General features: G+C 43.6%; 2 protein-coding genes across 8 annotated transcripts in view; both read left to right on the forward strand.

Annotated features, from left to right (window-relative positions):
- Positions 1-21,448, forward strand: part of UBR3 (ubiquitin protein ligase E3 component n-recognin 3) — a 2,118,328-nt gene that overhangs the window by 266,213 nt on the left and 1,830,667 nt on the right. The window lies entirely within an intron of this gene.
- On the forward strand, positions 318-3,849 carry LOC147731128 (uncharacterized). The gene is made up of 2 exons (XM_086958682.1): positions 318-1,614; positions 3,619-3,849. Exon 1 carries the CDS (start codon positions 319-321, stop codon positions 1,387-1,389), a length of 1,071 nt encoding a protein of 356 aa, XP_086814808.1. The 5' UTR covers position 318; the 3' UTR covers positions 1,390-1,614; positions 3,619-3,849.

Genomic DNA, 21,448 nt, shown 5'->3' on the forward strand with positions numbered 1-21,448 from the left:
TCACCGGAAGGCCTTAGCCAAGATCCTAACATCGATTCTATAGCCCCGCAATTCAGCCCGGCTAAGAATATAACACAAGAGCCATCACTGCAACAATACCATTCCTTGGTAATATCGAAACCGAAAGTGATGGAAGCAAAACAGAAACCGAAACTGATAGACTTTACAGTCTTCGGACCGAAAGGTGCGGATCCATCGGCGCCGACCAAACACAAAATGGCCGTCGACCCGGCTGGGTCGCATATCAGGGTTGTCGAGCCGAGAGCCAGTACACCCAGAGACCTGCCTAAACTGAAAGCCGTCGAACTGATGAGATCGATGTCGACGACTGGCAACACAAACAAAGGACTCCCGCAGAAGATGGTTGTTGAACCGAAACAAAAAGTCGACAAGCCGAAGACGGTGCAAACAAAAGCACTCGAGCCGAAGGCAAGGATCGAAGCGAAGGGGTCCGTCGAGCCGAGGCAGCAAATCATCGCTCCGAAGCAGCAGACTTCAAAGACGAGACAAGGCCAAAAAGTGGTTATCGAACCAAAGAAGACGGTCGGATCGATAACCATTACGGCACCGAAGAAGTTCATCCAGCCGAAAAAGACTGTGGATGCACAAAAGTCCCTCGGACCGATAAAATTTGAACTTCCAACGCACATGAGGCAGAAAACGGTCGAACCAACAACGGAAATCGACCCGACACAAACAAGGAAGGCGATAACTGGGAAAAGAGCTCAAGCACATGAAGAGCAAGAGCAAGAGCCCTCGACAGAAGAACAATCAAAACTGTATGTTGACCCCGATACTGGCAGAGTTACCCTATTAAAAAGGAAAATCAGACCAGACACTTACGCTGAGACCTATAAAATACCACTAAAGAAGAAAAGAGACCCTTCTACATCTCCTCCTTTCTTTGAGCCTATCAGACCACATGTGCAAGAGACTTATACATATTCTCCCACACGCACAGATGAGGATGTGGAATATGAGGATAATGAACTTTATAATTATCCTGTGGACAATGACCGGGACAACCAAACTCAACCATGGTCTGACCCTGTCGATCCTGTAGACTCTCAGCCCATGCAAGACAATACTGCATACCCTGTTAAAACTTCGCCTACAGAGGACACAGTTGCTTTCAATGCATTGCTAGAAAGAGCAGCATACAACCACCACGTGGAAATGCATGCAGACCCCATTGAGGAAGACTTCCTCTTTGATACTTTCAGCACCTCTGAAAGATCAGTCAAAACATTACCAATGTTAAAGGGGGTGCTTAAACACGCAGGGGACATATTTAAGGAAACAACCAGGGCACAAGTCATTAACCCCAGAATAGAGAAGAAATATAGGCCAGCACCAGTGGACCCTACCTACATTAACAGCTGCCTTTAGACTCTTTGGTAGTATCCAATGCACGTATACGTGCAAATTCGCAGACTTCTGGCGAGGCTCCACCTCCAGACAAAGAGTCTAAAATTCTGGAGGCCTCGGGCAAAAGGGTAGCTGCTCAGGCACCCTATGGAGGATTTCAAACACACAAGCCCTGTTAGCCAGGTATGACAGGGCCCACTGCGACACACTAGAGCAAATTCTCCAGCATCTACCTGACCTTTATAAGTAGACTTTCCTGTTTTCAGTTTCTATTTTTGGTAAATTCTGGTGGGGTTTTTTCAGTGATTTTAATACCTTAAAAAACAGTTGTTATCAGTGGTTACATATATTTACGCGCCACTAAAAACAACAACAAAAGTGTTTTTCCTGTGTTTATGGGACGTTTTGCTTTTATTATTGCTTGCATTCTGCACTGATAGAACATGGTATATAGACAGTGTATGTATAGTGTATATGAGGTCCAAATAGATTTTTGCAAATTAAACGTATTGTAGTACACCATACAATACTTCTTCAGTGAGTCTTTGGTCATGTGTGCTCGCTCTTTCCTTCCCATGTAAACTTCTGTGAAAAGGCCCTCTCAACATTGGCACTTGAGATGGGCAACGCAAAAACAGCCAGTACACAATTTGTTAACTCTGGCCACTGACCTAGCTTTCCATGCCAATACTGGTGCACTTGAACATTTCGATTCTCATGGCAGGTTCTGCAACATTTGCATTGAGCTGGCGCTTGTCCCCTTTACCTAAGGGATCTAGAACTTGTACAGATTACCATAGTTAGATGTCATTGACTTCAAATGCCATTGGTGGTGAAGGGACATTTCTATGCATCATTGTAAGCCATTTCTCATACATTGTAAAATAAACGTTCCTGAATTGCTCTTCAACATTGCTTTGCTTACCAAGTGGCAAGCCCTCTAACATGGAACATGTTGCAGTGCCAGACAAGGGTTTTTTCAGACTCTAGTATTTTTATCATGTCCACTACAGCAGTAATGTTTTCCTGTAAAAATCTAATAATACAGTAGAGTAGAGTGCAGTTTTTTTTACATCACTATCAATATGCGACCAAAGATCCTCACATTTCTTGCCTTTGGCATCATCACTCAGCCAAAATTCTGTAAACAGTTGCCACATGGATAATATAGAATTCATAGCCCCTTGAACTGAGAACAATCAGCTAAAGGACACAGTTGGGATGACTCTTTGATGCCACACAAAGCAAGAAATGATAAATATTTGCTTTTTAGTTCCTGTGCATGAGAAATCAGTGTTCCAGAATGGACTAAAAAGTAAACTGCATCCCTCATTAACTCTGAAGAATGTAAAGATGCTTTCAGAATATCATCTAACAAGTGGCAAGGATCTCCTACAGGGAATTAGTTCAGCTCGGGTATCAATTTTGGCAGGTCATCACACAACTTTTTCATATACGTAGCTGAATCACTGGAAATACAACTCAAATCTTAGTTGAACTTGGAAAGAAACTTTTTTTGAAGAGCATTCCAAGTGACACTGCGTTCCATGTTTTCCAAAAGTCGAGTGTCATGTTTTCACCACTATCCCAGATGTTTGGTGATAGCGCTCTTTATACATATACGTGTCACTATACCTTGCGTTGAATGTTTAAAGCCTGAGGTGTTGGCAATTCTCCTACTATCAATACTGACCCACTATAAACTGTGGGCTGATGTATTAGGGGTTTTTACCTATTCTCTGTGAGTAAATGTGAGGACATATATTTGGAACGATTCTTATGAAACCAGCCATTTTACCGATCAGTGAAAGAATCGAACATAGCCAAAATATCAAATATTGTTTTGATATTTCCTGATGCTCAACAGTTTATAAATTAATTAAACAAGACCTAAAACATGCTTCTAAACCCTGCATCTTTAGACTAAAGACCAAAAAAATTGAAACAAACAAAAGGAAGAAGAAACAATATATTAGTGGCATCCCTAAACATCAAAACTCAAGCAGAATAATGTTAGCCTGTCTTTCTTACTTCTAGCTTGTATAACAAAGTTACATTGTATTGGCCCCTTTAGGAAGAAAAAATGACTCTTTCACTCTTTTTCCTTTCTTTGAATGGAATTTAGTTTGTGGTTGTGCAGGTGTTTTTTCAGTGTTTATATGTTTTCACTGGTGAGGGTTATTTCTCTTTCAGTGGGTTTTTATCAGTTATTATAGGTTTAAACCTAAAACCCCACAGCCTATTTATAAGGAACAAGCAGAGTGCCTAATACAAGAGGGAAAGCTCATATCTAACGCCTCCATCAAGTGTGCGCTAGATGCGGCAGACACAGCAGCCAGGGCTATCAATACCAGTGTCATGCTGAGATGACATGCGTGGCTACGCATATCTGGGTTTAAAAATGAAGTTCAGAGCACTTTACTCAATCAACCTGTGAACCCTGATTATTTGTTTGGCCCTAATGTGGACACAATATTAGACAAAATGAAGAAGAATACAGAGAGAGCCAAGTCTATGGGAGCCTTGCAGTCAGAACAATACAGAGGTGGCTCCTTTCGTCGCTCCGGCAACAGAGGAGCTGCAAGAGCAGGCTCAACACAGCAAACCTCATACAACAAGGGGAACACGCAAAACACCTATAACAAAAACAGTAGAGGTGGATACCGTGGCAATAACAGCAAGGGTAGAGGACGAGGGAATAACCCCACCAGATCCTCTACCAATACCAAACAGTGACTTCTTGTCACTACCCCCAGACCATGTAACACCGGTCGGGGGAAGATTACAGCAGTTCCTGCAAGTCTGGGAAAACCTAACCACAGACAAGTGGGTGGGTGAGGCAAATCATCCAGCATGGCTATTGCCTAGAATTAACCTCCACACCACCCAACATTCCCCCAAGACACCATCCTATGTCCGCAGAACACCTACACTTATTTAAGCAGGAAGTCATCAGCATGCTACAAAAAGGGGCCATAGAACTAGTACCCGTAGAACACCAGGGTACAGGGGTGTACTCACTGTACTTCCTAATCCCCAAAAAGGACGGGTCTCTCAGGCCAATTCTGGACCTCAAGCCCCTATCCAATACATTTTATCAGAGAATTTCCACATGCTCTTTCTACAGCAGGTGTTAACTCTGTTGCGTCAAGGAGACTTCCTCGCAACGCTAGACCTCAAAGACGCATATTTCCATATACCAGTACACCCAGCACACAGGAAATATATCAGGTTTACAATACAAAATTAGCACTACCAATTCAAAGTCCTTCCTTTTGGGGTGACAACAGCCCCAAGAGTTTTCACCAAGTGCCTAGCGACAGTAGCTGCACATCTGAGAAGACAACATATTCAGGTCTAGCCGTATCTGGACGACTGGCTGATACAAGCACAGTCAGCCCAGCAATGTACCAGCCACATGTCACGCAATATTCACCTCCTGCACAGTTTAGGTTTCTCGCTGAACTATCCAAAGTCCCATCTTCAGCCGGCCCACGTACAACAATACTTGGGAGCGACTATAGACACTCTGGCAGGGAAAGCACAGCCAAATTCTGTCAGAATAAAAGGCATTCAGACGCTAATCCAAAGGTTCAGGCCACAACACTCGCCCCCAGCCCGAGTGTTTATGCAACTAATAGGCATGATGGCCTCATGCATTTTCATAGTCCCTCACGCAAGATTACACATGCGTCCGCTGCAGGAGTGCCTAGCACGTCAGTGGAACCAGGCTCAAGGACAATTAAACGACCTAGTGTTGGTGACCAGTCGTGCATACAACTTTCTGCATTGATGGAATCCACAAAACCTTTGCAAGGGACGACTGTTCCAAGAGCCTGTATCACAAATAGTCTTAACAACGGACGCATCCCTGATAGGGTGGGGAGCCCATGTCCTCCACCACACAGTGCAGGGCTTATGGACCACGCAGCAGAAGAAAATGCACATCAACCTACTGGAGCCGATGGCAATTTTTATGGCAATGAAAGCTTTCAAAGTACATCTGTGCAACAAGACCGTGTTGATCCGGACGGACAACATGACTGCGATGTACTACATACAGAAACAGGGAGGAACACACTCTCCACAGCTGTCACATCTAGGTCAGAGCATGTGGAAGTGGGCCATTCAAAGAAACATTTTTCTCATGGCAGAACACCTCCCAGGCAGGACAATCAAATAGCGGATCTGCTCAGCAGACACAGCCAACAGGTGCACGAGTAGGAGATTCATCCCACAGTGCTTCAACCATACTTCCAACAGTGGGGACAACCAGAGATAGACCTGTTCGCCTTGAAAGAAAACGCAAAATGCCGGTACTTCTCCGCAAGGTTCCCACACCCGCAGTCTCAGGGCAATGTGATATGGATGAACTGGTCAGGCAAATTTGCCTACGCTTTTCCACCAACACCGTTGATACCGCTAGTGGCACGCAAACTGCGCCAGCACTCCATGATGCTAATCCTGGTTGCTCCAACATGGGCGAGGCAACCGTGGTACACCACGTTCCTAGAACTTTCTGTGGTGCTTCATCAAAGACTAAAACTAACACCCAGTCTTTTAACGCAGAGCCATGGAGACATTCAGCACCCAGATCCTCAGCAGCTGAACCTTGCAATCTGGCTCCTGAAGGCATAGAGTTTGGCTACCTAAACTTACCTCCTGACTGCATGAACATTATCAAAGAGGCAAGACGACCTACCACAAGAGCATGCTATGCGGCAAAGTGGAAACGTTTTGTCATTTATTGTAACAACAATGACATAAATCCACTAGACGCACCAACTCAAAATATCATATGCTATCTTTTGCACCTACACCGCTGCAATCTAGCCTATACATCCATAAGGATACACTTAGCTGTCATAGCAGCTTACCTTCAGAACAGGCAACACCTTTTACTATTCAGGGTGCCTGCAATTAAAGCATTCATGGAGGGGCTCAAATGAGTGATCCCCCCCAAGACACGCACCTTCATCTGTCTGGAACCTAAACGTTGTTTTAACCAGACTCATGGGACCACCTTTCGTACGTTTACACTCGTTAGAAATACAATTTTTAACATGGAAGGTGGCTTTTCTCGTAGCGATTACTTAGATTAGAAGAGTTAGCGAGCTGCAAGCCCTTACTATTCAGGAACTATTCTTCCAAATTCACGCAAATAGGGTCGTGCTTAGGACAAACCCTAAATTCATGCCAAAAGTGGTATCCCACTTCCACATCAATCAAACAATAGAACTTCCAGTGTTCTTCCCAAATCCACAGTCAGTTCCTGAAAGGCCCCAACACACACTAGATGTTAAGAGGGCTCTCCTATATTACATAGACAGAACAAAAGATTTCAGGAAGACTAAACAGTTGTTTGTTGCTTTTTCACCACAACACAAAGGAAACCCCATTTCTAAATCTGGCCTAGAAAGATGGATAGTTAAGTGCATTCAAATATGTTATCTTAAGGCAAAACGCACTTTAACAGTTCCCCCAAGAGCGCATTCTACACGCAAAATCGGGGCATCCATGGCTTTCCTAGGTAACATTCCTCTAGAAGAAATATGTAAAGCAGCCACATGGACAACCATACATACTTTCACAAAACACTATTGTGTTGATGTACATTCCAAACAGCAAGCTGCTGTAGGACTGGCTGTTCTAAAAACTCTGTTTCAGACTGCTGCAGCTGGCACAGGTAGCCACAGCTAAGGGAGAGACTGCTATACATTCTATGCACAGATATGAATTCAGCAGCCCACATGCCTCGAATGGAATATGCTACTTACCAGTATGCATCTGTTCTTGGCATGTCGGGCTGCTGACATTCATATCGCCCACCCTCCTCCCCGGTGCCTGTCGCAGCTGTAGCATTCATTCTAACTCTCACTTTCTTGCATGGACATCTCTTACTGTACAACACTCCATCTCTGCCACAATGGCGAAAAACAATCTGAGGATGCCCATGCGCACTGTAGTCCAGGGGAGGAGCCACCTATCTTGTGATACTTCGAAGACTCTTCCAGGACAACAATGTGCAATCATCCGGACCCAACACTAGGCGGCGATCTATGCACAGATATGAATGCCAGCAGCCCTACATGCCAAGAAAAGATGCATACTGGTAAGTATATAGTCAATAGAGTGAGCAACCCAATAAACCTTTGGGGGCTTGGGTGAAACGTAATGGGATGGGTAAAGTTGCCTCCAAAGGAGTTTGTTTTGATAGATCAATTCAATGACTTGTATAAATTAATTTACTACAGGTAACTTAATTGTCCTGAACAAAGTTGATTAAATAAATCAAATGAACACATATATATTCAACACTAAATAGACATAACAATACTCAACATAAACAATAACCAATAGACATGTGTATAGGCAAAGTGTTAGATTTTATCAAATTTAAATCAAAACGGGAAAGTACAATACAAAAAAGTTGTAAACAGGAATACAGGACAAATGTATGAAAATAAATCACAAAATCTCTGTAGAGCCTGTTGTCTGCCTATCCAAAAATAGATGACTGAAAAGAAATAAAACATTTTTTACTAAAACATGCAAAGCTGTGTTAAAAGTCTACCAAGACATGAATACACTGTGTATTCATGTCTTGGTAGACTTTTAACACAGCTTTGATGTTTATTTTTGTAATAATGTAATGATGTGTATAGTGCATACATGATGTTTGATTAAGTTTGCATGTTTTAGTAAAAAATGTTTTATTTATTTTCAATAGGGAGTTACAATATTATTACTCTTCTGTCCTGATGATGGTCTTATAGAATTACTCAGACAAGACCGAAACGTCGACTTCCTGCTTGATCCAAAGGATAATTCAGTCATCTATTTTTGGATAGGCAGACAACAGGCTCTACAGAGATTTTGTGATTTATTTTCATACATTTGTCCTGTATTCCTGTTTACAACTTTTTTGTATTGTACTTTCCCGTTTTGATTTAAATTTGATAAAATCTAACACTTTGCCTATACACATGTCTATTGGTTATTGTTTATGTTGAGTATTGTTATGTCTATTTAGTGTTGTATATATATGTGTTCATTTGATTTATTTAATCAACTTTGTTCAGGACAATTAAGTTACCTGTAGTAAATTAATTTATACAAGTCATTGAATTGATCTATCAAAACAAACTCCTTTGGAGGCATACTGGTAAGTAGCATATTCCTTACAACATCATAAGAATAGGAACACAGTCCAGTTATCATTCAATATACAGAAAGGTAAAAAATATAAAAACGTTTAAAAAAAAAAAAAACCACAGGTTTACAGTTCTGCGTCCATTCTAGGAGGCATAACATCTATAGAATTTTAAAAATTTTATAAAAAGGATCTTCGCCTGCGCCACATAGCATAGATGAAGCGCGAAACAGAGAATACAAGAGGTGTTACACTTCAGTATTCTGAGGGCCTGATTATGATCTCTAAACCCCAAGTTTCTACAAAGTTGGACAAGCCGGCGCTGCCGAAGAGTTTTGTACTTTAGGCAGAAGAAGAAAACATGAGTCTCTTCCTTGGCCCCACAGGCCGGGCATTCTACTGACTTATTAGATGACCATTTATAGGATAGGGCCCTGAGAGGAAGTGTTCCATATCTGAATTGCATGTAGAGTTTTCTCGCTGCACTGGGTAAAAAACCTCATCTAGGAAAGGCTCAACTTTATATTCGTCTTTTATATTAAAAAACTTAAGTGTAAGTGAACCCAACCCAGAGTTACTAAGGGTATCCGTGATTCTATTCATGTGATACAATTTAACAAAATCAGCGCGCGACAACTCGGCACAGAGTTAGACCAAAGACCTGGTAGACCCAGCCTCGTACTTTCTTTTTTATAAAAGTAAGCCAGGGCGATTTTTGAGTCCCAGGGAGACTCAATAACTCTTCGGTTTCAGATCTAAAATGCGTCCGCTCTGGTGTTACCCAGAGTCGGCGCCAATAAGTTAAGGGCCGTAGGGCCACTTCTTCTATTGGTCTAATACCCAGCTCCATTCTCAGGGGGATGAGAGGGGGACTAGTTGGAAGAGCCAGTAGTGATCTTAGAAATAGATTTTCAGTCTTGCTGATACCTTGTGGTGCGGTGCGGAACTGTGGGGTCACTGTGCGGTGACCCCACAGTTCCGCCCCATATAAAATTGCTCCCCATGCTTGTGCTTTATACATTTCTATAATGGAAGCAACAGGCGTAGAGGTGGATTCACTATGGAGTTTTAGAATACCAACTATGGTTTGAGCAAGTCTGAGTTTAGCCTTAGCAAGATGTGGGCCCCAATCCATCTATCGGTAAGGGTGACACCCAAGTATTCAAATACAGTTACCCTGTCCAAAACTATGCCATTCAAAGAGGGATTGGCACAACTGGTCTTTGGTGGATTGCAGACCATAAATGTAGTCTTTTTTGTGTTAATCTCCAATCCCCTTTCATGACAAAAGTTGGCAAAGCTGTCTAGGGCATGTTGGCTTCCCATTTGCGATTTTGACAATAGGAGAGTATCGTCAGCAAACATTAATGCCACCACCTGTTTGTTTCTTAGTTTTGGGGCGTCAATGTCTTTTACCCCCTTAAGGTGGGCAATAAGTGCATTGACGAAGAGACAGAATAGGGTGGGTGCCATCACACACCCATGTCTTACTCCTCTATTGACTGGGAATTTAGGTGTTAAACCTCCCTGTTTACCACTCCTAACTTGGGCAAAATTTTCCGAATGAAGCCTCCTAATGATGTTAAGAAGATATGCTGGCGTCCCCACATCCTCCAATACTGCCCAGAGTATTTGGTGGGTTACTAAGTCAAAGGCCGTTTTAAGGTCGACAAAAATTAAGTAGAGGCTGCCACCCTCTACTCTCACAGTTTTCCAATACAAAAGTTGGAGCCTTAGTAACTGGTCAACCGTGGATGTCTTTATCCTAAAACCGGCCTCATAGGGACTCAAGATCAACTTTTCCTCCATCCAGATCTGGAGCCAGTCAAGAATGATAAGTGCAAATAGTTTTTGACTTACATGGATCAGACTGATCGGACGATAGTTTGCCGGGAGTAGTGGGGATCCTTTCTTGAACACTGGTATGATTTCAGCACCCACCCAGGTTTCAGGTATTTTAGAACCCTGAAGTATAGCGTTGAAGAGCAAACAGAGATATGGAGCTCATATCTCTGGTTGGTCCTTATAAAGATCTCCAGGAATTTTGTCGAGGCCAGGCGCTTCACCTACTGGGAGCCTTTTTACAGCAAGTTCGACCTCCAACAATGCTATTTTGATATCTTATTTTTCATTGTATTATAAACTAAAGGAGGTTTATCGGGGTAGAATGTTGACGCATCATAGGTGTTCTGAAACATTAGCTGTGCAAAGCGATCATAATAGGGGTTGACTTCTACCTGGGGGGCATATAGTATCTGATAATGTTCCACCCATTTCTCCGGTGCGATATTTGGGTCATCAGCCTCTTGTCCATCCCTTCTGCCAGATCGTACTATTGTCCAGAATTCTCCATTCCCTCTATCCCTATTCCCCAGGGCGTTTTATATGCCATTCCATTTGTTATCTTCTCAGTTCTGTTTGGCCTCAATTAACACTTTCTTGTACTCTAGCCTCCTACATTTTATTAATGGTCTATTCAGGGTTTTAATTGAGTCCAGGAGTGCCCCCTTGGCATTCTTACCGTTGGAATCGAACCACGAAGAGGCCTTCCTATTCTTCCTGGGTTTGACCATTAATGGATTTAATAGTTCAACAAGGGCAGTCACTAGGCCTGCGTGTACATTATAAATTTGATTAGAAATCTCTTCCTGCCCATGATCTATACGACCACTTAATTCAAAGAACGCCTGATAGAAAGCTTGGTAAAGAGAACTCATTTTGTCTGGTGACTTTTTCACCGTTGGCCATTTAAACCTTCTGTAATTTGAGAGAAGGGGTATCCCTCGGTTATCCACTCCTTCCCCCATAGTTAAACCCATCTCAGGTAGGCTTAAATCAAGGACCAAAGCATTATGGTCACTACCGTGGCGTGGGAGGACCACAAAATCAATTACCTTAATCCAAGTCCTTACTTCTACCATGATGTAATCTATGCGGGAAGACTGACCTGTACGGTTAAAAGTACCATTACCCTCCAGGTCAGATTGGGCACAGTCATTGCAGGCTCTCGAAGAGTGAGCCATTGTGATGGAATTCATTTGAAGGGCCAATGGTGTCCATGACTTAAGCGGAGCTATTTGAAGGTCTAGAATGGACCAAAGTGAATCCTCCTCGCTTGTAATAGACTCTATGATGCCAGGTAAAGGTTCATATTGGAAATTGAAATCCCCCGTGACAGTCAAAGTGCTCTCCCCCTGTACTGTAGAGATGAAATTATGTAAAATATCCAATGTAGGTGATTCTTTTCCCCTCCTAGTGGGGCGGGAATAGACATTAATAAGGATCACACTAAATTTGGACAGAAAGGAAAGTTTAATACATTGAAGATCTAGGGTTGGGGTATCTAGTTGCGTCACTGTGCATCCTAAGTGCAAACCAATCAGGATGGACTAACGGTCTACCCCTCTCACCAATAGAAGCCAAATTGTTAACCGACAAAAAGCCCAGCCTAAAGAAATCTTCCCTGGCCCAGGTCTCCTGAAATAGGCAGACATCGTACTGATCTATAAAATGTCCCCAATCGGTGCAGGATAGTTTATTAGTAAACCCTGCCACGTTCCAGAACAGAATAGTAAGTTTATTATCAAATGTCAACTTCCCTCCACCAATGTCAGTTGGGACCATTGGTACCGTAGCTGGTCCAATGGAAGGACTGATAATATTTTCACTAGCAGGATTAGTAATTGTATTCTCCATGTGTGGCCATGTAGGCAAAACAGAAGAAGGCTGATGCAATCCTCCAATTACACCATGCCCTGTTGCGTCCAAATTTGTTAGAGTATCCCTATTTTGTGGATCCATTCTCGTCCCAGAGATGCTAATGACCTGACCATTATGGGTGGATGTATCAGGGGGGCATATTAGATATCTACCTGTATATCAGGCATCCAGCCCTCCCAGTCAATCTACGTCCTCCAGTGGGGCATATCGATTAGATACTGGGATACTAAAAAGGGGAACATTTTGATGGGAACTAGTAGGAATGTTATATGGATTCATACCCCATCTCTCATAATCATTAGGAAACTGAGCGACGCCCACCTTCCGGGAACAAGGGTAAACAAATCTAGGGTAAGGGCTCTGATAGTCGTGGGATGTTTCAAAGAAAACGTGGGTTGAAGTACTAGTCTTTAGATAATTTCTGGATGTCTAAAATGAATAATCACACAGTCCCCACGAATATTCATTTGTGTGGAGCCCACCCAAGCAACCCTCCTTACCATCAAAATCTCATCTGCCTTATCATATCGAAATTGCTTATTTTTAGCCAGCCAAAAGAGAATCTTATTTCGTAGTTCTAGCTGCGATTCTTTATACCCTTTCTTAAGTTCCGGTATTCCTGCCAGAATAATTACATAGGGCACTGCCGCAGGGGGAGATTGATTATGGGAAGACAGGGTTGTTGTGTCGCACGGACTCCTCCCCCCCTGCGTTCCCTTCAGCAGATGGCAAGACACTTGCAGCATTTACAGTTGCATTTCTGCCCATTGTTGTATTGCAAATAGGGGGCGCCCTCACAATAGGGGAATTATTGTCCAGCAAACTTTGAGATGGTAATCAAACAGGCCCTTGTTCACAGGCTGGAGTCCCTCCAATGTCATTTGCATTGCATACTTCAAGATTTGACAGAACTCGATCTTGGGGCAATTTACTGACTTTAGATGGCTGGGATGCCCAACTAGGAAGTAATTCTTGTGATATAGGAAGCCCATCGCTATGTAGGAGAGATGTAGCATTAACAGTGAGTTCCTGGTTAGAATAGGCTTGGGGTAAATTCTTAGTGGATGCAATGTTCTGTATGTATTGGAGAATGGGGGCCATCTCTTCCCTCACAATCCCTCTACACTGGGCTAAACAATCAAACAATAGAACTTGGGCCCAGGTGGGATAAGTCTGGTGTGGTAAGGACATGGAGGAGTTGGTCAGAGGAGTTCCACTATTGGTTGGCTTCAAACTACCTCTAACAGACCCTCCCCTTGCCTTTTTCCCTTTGGGGCCCCCATTACTGCCTTGTTTTCTTTTCCTTAATTTACGCGCCATAACAGTAGTGCCCTCAGTTCTAGACTTGATACCTGGTGTGGAAATATGTTCATTATTGGGTGAGGGCACATTTTGACAAACACTCTGTTCCAATAAGTTTGTTGGATTAGTTAAAGCAAGTGGCAACAGAGGAAAACAATCGGGTGTAATTGAGAGACGTCTTTCAGTCAGTTCTATTTCAGATGCAACAACTCCTATCGCCTTCTGGAGCATTAAGTCAATCGCTGTGGGCATTAATGGTGAAGGTGGATTAGACTTTAGTCCAGACTGCTTGACTGCACAGGCACGTCTCCCCTGGGTACGTAAAGGGGGATTTGGTGGAGCCATCACGACAATGGATAGTTTCACGAACTGCGGACCAGCCAAGTGGCTTAACAAACTCACAGTACCTTATACTTGGCAAATAAATCTGTCGCCCAGGGATCCAAAAGTTAGAGGGGTGGCCCAGCCTCTTCCAGGCGATGACGGGCGAAGACGCGCCCGCCCTTGTCCCGGGCTTAACCCACGCGCGTCCCGCGCTGCGTGGAGCCAGCAGCGCTTATGTGGAGGCTCGGGGGCGCTGACCTGCTGTCATCCGGTCGCGCCGCCCTGAGAATGCTGGGAAAGATAGTCCCAACACGAAGGGACAGCCGTTCTCCTCTTGGCACTGCAGGTAGGCACAGGATGCGGGTGAGACCGTTCCCCTCGCAACAGGATGAAGAGTAACCACGCCGTTCCCCTCACGGCGGTAAAGATAGTCAAGTATGCGTCCCGCACTGCGTGGACGCAGCAGCGCTTATGTGGAGACTCGGGGGCGCTGCCCTGCTGTCATTTGGTCGCGCCGCCCCGAGAATGCTGGGAAAGATAGTCCCCACACGAATGGACACCCGTTCTCCTCACGGCACAGCAGGTAGGCACAGGATGTGGGTGAGTCTATTCCCATCGCAACAGGATGAAGAATAACAACGCCGTTCCCCTCATGGCGGCAAAGATTGTCAACTACGCGTTGACAAAGCAGTCGACGACACAGTAGACGAAGGAACCGTCATCTACATCTCGACGCGGAGTGACGGGCCAGTCTCTTCAACTTTCATTAGCTCCAACAACGGGGTCATCGCCGGGAGCTTTGACGGTGTCAACGAAGGTAGCTCCAACTCCATTGACGACGGAGGCGGCAACAACAGTGACGACAAAGCTGTCGACGCCGACAGCATCAACGAAGACTACAACGGCAAGAAGAACGACGACTGCAGTGTCGGCGACGCCATCGTCTACATAGTTGACGGGAATAAACATTTCTGCAGGAAAAGACCAAGTTCCAGGTGACTCCTGAAGTCACTTTACCTAGCAAGGTGACCCCTCTACTACTCTCTCACCCCCTGGAAGAGGAGTACTCGGATGATAACGGTCCATTCGGATATGCCCATAGCTCTTAAGAACTGCATGTTTAGTCCCAGAAGGAGGATTCTTTAGAGCGATATGAAGGGGAACAAGACTATGATCCTCCCCAGAACTACCATAGAGGATATCAAGCGGAGGTGGTCTGTATGCCTTCCTCATTGATTTCAGACTTGCAGTGTATGCTGTCAGACTATAAACGGAGGTTTCCAACACCATCTTCGGCTCCGGAACTGGGCTCAGTTCCCACTGGACTAACCTCTGTGCCTTTCACCCCGCCCCCCCTCCCACCCCAGGTGCCACCACCACCACCACTGCAAATAATAGACGATCCTCCACCAACTACTCCTATTATCCAGCAAGATACCTCGGATGATGACCAAGGGAATACAGATCTCCCAGACCCGTATGGGGAGTGGGATGATTATATTAGCTCTACTCCTTCTCCTTCACCGGTTCCTGAGGACTCTCTGCTGGGGGACATTGGTGGTTTCCACAATCTGCTATAAAGGGAGGCCAAGAGGTTTGATCCACCTATGCCTTCGGTGCAGACAGACTGTTTCTTATATGATTTTAAGGAACCCTTTAAAAAGATTGTAAGAACCATTCCTTTTGTAAATCATTTATGGGAAGAGGGTCTTAAAGTCATGAAGACCCTAGCCACGCTGATCTCGGTGATTCCTCGATTGGGAAAGCAATATAAAGCCCCAGAGGATAGCCTGGCCTGCCTAGTGAGTCAGCCGAAACCGTACTCTGTCATATCACAGGCAGAGCAGCGGAAGTGTAAAAATCTGGCAGCTCCTCTAACTACACCTCCGGACAAAGAAGGCAGATGTCTGGACAATGGGAGCAAGAGATTCTCCTCTGTCAGGCCTCCTAGTCAAAGCAGCTAACGCTTTAGCGATTCTGGGCCGCTACGACCGCCAGATGTGGTGTGATCTTTCTCCTTACCTCGATCAACTACCTGAGGATAGTAAAACTGAAGCAAAAAAGATCTTCCTGGAAGAAGAGAGGGACTCCTCTGAGGTCATTGATTGTGCAATGGATATTGCTACAACTGCTTTTTGTTCCCTGGTGGGAGTAGTGGTCCCACATCACCATGGTTGGCTTCGAGCAACCTCCTTTAGAGCAGAGGTCCAGAACAAAACCTTAGACCTTCCATTCGATGAAGAAGCACTCTTCGGAAAACATGTGGATTACGCTCTCCAAGACATAAAAAAGGACATAGACACGGCAAAGTAGCTGGGGACGTTTCAATACTGCAAAGTTCCTTTTCGAGGAGCAAGGGGTAGAGGGCTTCCTTCATATAGAGGAGGGTACCAACAATATAGCTACTCCTCTTACTCACCTGCCTCGCAGTCTTACCATCCGCAGTATAATCGGTGACAAGGTCAGTCAGCGGCCTATTCAAAATCTGCCCCCAGAGGCAGAGCAGGACGTTAGGGGAAGGACTCTTCAAGACGTCAATAGCGGCTTGCAGTCTCTGACTACTGTTCCTTCCCCTCATCAAACACCTGTAGGGGGCAGGATTTCTGTATACTTCCAAAATTGGCAACAAATACCCTCAGATCTTTGGGTGCTCAGCATAGTTCAAGTTGGTCATAGGTTGGAGTTTGTTCATCCTCCTCCAAACATCCCTCCTCGTGCCCACTTTATAAAAGATCTCCGTCTCCTGTGCCTAGATGTCCAACAAATGTTGCTAAAAGGGGCAATAGAACCAGTCCCTTTATCCTAAAAAGGACTCTACTCTCGGTTCTTTCTAGTTCGAAAGACTGTTGAAAAGTGGCGCCCTATCCTAGATCTGAGGGAGCTGAAGAAGCAGTCGTTCAGAATGATCTCCTTACAGGATATACTTCAACTTCTGAATTCAGGAAATTTCATAGCCAGGTTGGACCTAGAGGACGCATATTTTCAAGTCCCCATTCATCCATCGCACAGGAAGGTCCTTAACGTTACAGTAGCGAAGAGCCACTTTCAATTCAAAGTCCTCCCTTTCGGCCTCAGATCAGCACCAAGAATCTTTACAAAAAGTTTGGCTCTTGTAGTAGCTTTCCTCAGAAGACAAAAGCACCAGGTATTCCCCTACCCAGACGACTGGTTGCTAAAAGCCCTATCCAGAACCTCAGCCAGGAATTCGGTGACAGCCTGTACAAAGCTGCTCAAGAGTCTAGGTCTTACCCTCAAAAGGGAGAAGTCAAACTTGTATCCGTCCAAGAACGTCAATTTTCAGGAAGCCATGTTGGACACAACCCTGAACATGGCATTTCCATCACTCGAAAGGCAATACAAACTGATGTCAATGGCCCAAATACTTCTAAAAAGGTCACTTTCAATTTGCCTCTACTAGTCCCTCATGGGATCTATTTTGTCCTGCATTCCTCTAATACCCCACTGCAGGCTTCTAATGCATCCTCTCCAGGAGCAACAGGATTTACAGTGGCATCAGGCGCAAGGATCTTTCGAGGACATGATCACGGTCACTCCACCAATGAAAGAAGCCGCTTCGTGGTGGATTCACAAGTAGAACATTTCCCAAGGTCTCTCCTTCTTGGTCACCCCAGCTCCTCAGATAATAACGACAGATGAATCCCTGGAGGGTTGGGAAACGGTCTTACAAAACCTCCAGATAAGCGGTCGAAGGCAACATCCTCATAGTCTTTTTCACATCAATCTGCTAGAACACAGGGCAAGAATAAAAAATTCATCGGTACTGCTAAGAACAGACAATACGAGGGCCATGCATTATGTCAACAAACCGGGCGTCACGAGATCCCATCTGTTCTCTATGGAACCTCAGTGTATCTGGGAATGAGCAATCCTTCATGGGGTTTCACTGAAAGCGGAGCATCTTCCAGGGAATCTCAACAAGACGGCAGATACGCTAAGCAGGCTGAAGTCAGTCTGCCACAAGTGGGAGCTGGACCAGAGGACACTGGACAACATCTTCAGACGGTGGGGCAGACCGTCCATAGATCTGTTTCCGACACTGAAAAACAGAAAAAGCTGGTACTTTGCAAACTGGCATCACCATCTGGGATCCTGGGTGAGTGCATTTTTCGATGGCATGGTCAGGCGCCTTTGTCTACGCTTCTCATCCCCATTCCTCTTCTCCAGAGGCTTCTCAGGAAATTGAACGTGGAACCCTGCAAACTGATTCTCATAGCGCCCTCCTGGCCTTGCCAGTACTGGTACATGGAGCTTCTTCTGTCAGTGCAGCATCCAATTCCTTTAGATCCTATCCGGTCATTGGTGATGATTATCCCGGGCCAAGTACTACATCCGGGTCCCGAGGCCCTGCAATTATCAGCATGGCTCCTGAGCACAGAGTTTCTCGACCTAAAGCTGTCTGCAGAATGTATAGACATCCTTTCCCAAGCTCGTGCTCGGGGTACAAATAAGACCTACCTCATGAAGTGGAAAAGATTTTGTCACTGGTGCCAAGAATCGGGAGTTCATCCAGTCTTTTTCGTCTTGTGAAATCCTTCCTTACATCCTTCTTTGGCAAAAGCGGGCCTGGCTCATGCGTCTATTAAGGTTCACCTCGTGGCCATCTCTCATTACAGGAGAAAATCTTCAGGCCCTTCTCTTTGGTCAAAAATGTATGAAGGGGATTTTTCAAGTCTTCCTTCCGATTAAGCCTCCTCCACCACTGTGGCACCTTAACTGGGTCTTGGCTCAGCTCATAAAACATCCCTTCGAGCCTATATATAAGGCGGACTTGAAATTCCTGTTGTGGAAGGTAGCTCTTCTTCTGGCTCTTACATCGGCTAGAAGGGTTAGCGAATTGCAAGCACTCACTATCCAGGAGCCTTTTCTTCAGTTCAAGAATGACACAATAGTACTCCGCACTAACCCGAAGTTCATATGTGAGTAAAACCTAGGCCGTGAACAAATGAGGTGAACAATAAACCTGTACCAGTCGTATAGGGAACAATCAAGGGAATACAAAGTTACATAAAAAACATGTTTTTAATAGTCATATTTAAAAAATCATATAGAAACTGAACAAAAATCAGACTATATGATAACACATTTATACACAAAATCAGACCTATACATAACTAAATAGCAGCATGTATACACAGGTTATATAATCTAATTAAAAATACATAAAATCAATGCCAAAATTACTGAGAAACATTAGAAAAACTCGACACACGTTTCGGCAGAAGAGATACAATACAGATTCAATAACAGGCATATTACAGTTCATAAATAACAATACATAAAATGTACTTGACCTCCCCTCATACGAACCGGTTAAGTCTATACATTTATTCACTCTGTGTCAAAGGATTGACAGATTATGTTAAGCGATTGTACAGTATTTGTCTAAAAGAGTACATAATGTTATACATGCCTACTCAGAGTACGTCCTACTTATTATGTAGAATAACATTTGAAAATAGCATAATAGATTTAAACAGGATAAAAATGTACCTTATTGTAACTCAAAAGGAGAGAAATGCAAGTAATGATACAAACTTACAAGTGAGACTATATTTCATAGTCATACGACAGGGAAGGTGATATCTTCAAGAGCAGGTCAAGGATTCAGCCTGCTGAATCCTTGACCTGCTCTTGAAGATATCACCTTCCCTTGATTGTTCATAGTCATACGACAGGGAAGGTGATATCTTCAAGAGCAGGTCAAGGATTCAGCCTGCTGAATCCTTGACCTGCTCTTGAAGATATCACCTTCCCTGTCGTATGACTATGAAATATAGTCTCACTTGTAAGTTTGTATCATTACTTGCATTTCTCTCTTTTTGAGTTACAATAAGGTACATTTTTATCCTGTTTAAATCTATTATGCTATTTTCAAATGTTATTCTACATAATAAGTAGGACGTACTCTGAGTAGGCATGTATAACATTATGTACTCTTTTAGACAAATACTGTACAATCGCTTAACATAATCTGTCAATCCTTTGACACAGAGTGAATAAATGTATAGACTTAACCGGTTCGTATGAGGGGAGGTCAAGTACATTTTATGTATTGTTATTTATGAACTGTAATATGCCTGTTATTGAATCTGTATTGTATCTGGTGAATTTAGAATACTAGAACCTGTATAACTGATATTGGTTTCTTTCTTTCTGTAAATATATTTACAGATATACCATCGATTACTCCTGAAGAAGGCGTTTTCTGCCGAAACGCGCGTCGAGTTTTTCTAATGTTTCTCAGTAATTTTGGCATTGATTTTATGTATTTTTAATTAGATTATATAACCTGTGTATACATGCTGCTATTTAGTTATGTATAGGTCTGATTTTGTGTATAAATGTGTTATCATATAGTCTGATTTTTGTTCAGTTTCTATATGATTTTTTAAATATGACTATTAAAAACATGTTTTTTATGTAACTTTGTATTCCCTTGATTGTTCCCTATACGACTGGTACAGGTTTATTGTTCACCTCATTTGTTCACGGCCTAGGTTTTACTCGCATATGTTTTCACCCTGCCCTAGGAGTTTGGATTACTACCCAGGGTGTCCTTGTTTACTTCATATACTAACCCGAAGTTCATTCATCCCCAAGGTGCCCCTGGATTTTCACTTAAATGAACCTGTGGTTCTTAAAACCTACTACTCCAGCTGAGAGATCACATAATCACTAGACATTCATCTTTGCTTAAAATTCTATCTCCAAAGGACTAAACACTTAGTTACCTCAACTCTTTGTGGCTTATAGTGCTCCTCGTAAGGGGGTTCCCCTTTCTAAACAAGGAATTGCAACTTGGATTTCCAGCTCTATCCAGTATTGTCTTCAATTAGCTGGAAACCCCATACAGGGTAGGGTCCGTGCTCACTCCATGAGGGCAGTCTCTTCCTCTACAGCCCTCTTTGCTGAGGTACCTATCCAGGACATCTGCAGAGCAGCCACCTGGAAGAGTATCCATACCTCTACCAGACATTACTGCTTGGATTCTTCGACGCAGAGTGACACTGCAGTAGGCCAAGCAGTCCTGAGGAATCTGTTTCAGTAGTGGTGAGCTTTCCCGCTCATCCCTCCTTCCTTTTTCTTTCCTAAGATCTTCGCACATTCTTTGATAAAAGTATTGTTTCTGAATATATTCTGTTGGCTTACAAGCTTTGATAATGCCTCTTGTTTGTTTCTCTACTTCTTTAAATTTTCCGTTGCATTACGCTTCATATAGTCTTGATATTTTATGAAATCTAAATTGAGGAAATGTTTTCCTTTCTCTAATATTTTCTGTGCATTATTTACGTTTCTTCAATATAATAAGAACAAAAAATGAGCTCATCACTGCTAGCTACGCTGATTCAAGCATTTGTATCTATGAAAGTACTTACCTGCAACTTTAGTTCTCTAGTATTGGAAACTTTCATAGATTCACATTGGACCCACCCTCCTACCCTGGGAAAGCTTGGCTTTCTGCATCTTCTTGGTTATCCTATGGCACTACGGCTACGAAAATCTGAATGTCTGAGGTTCTCTCAGGAGGGTTCCAGAGGGTGAGGCTGATCTGATTGGTTT

The sequence above is a fragment of the Lissotriton vulgaris genome, chromosome 2_1 (genome assembly GCF_964263255.1).
Source record: "Lissotriton vulgaris chromosome 2_1, aLisVul1.2, whole genome shotgun sequence".
Lineage (NCBI taxonomy): Eukaryota > Metazoa > Chordata > Amphibia > Caudata > Salamandridae > Lissotriton > Lissotriton vulgaris.

What these genes read in the sequence shown, in the direction of transcription:
- LOC147731128 (XM_086958682.1), top strand. Translation starts at nt 319, where the DNA reads ATGTCGACGACTGGCAACACAAACAAAGGACTCCCGCAGAAGATGGTT.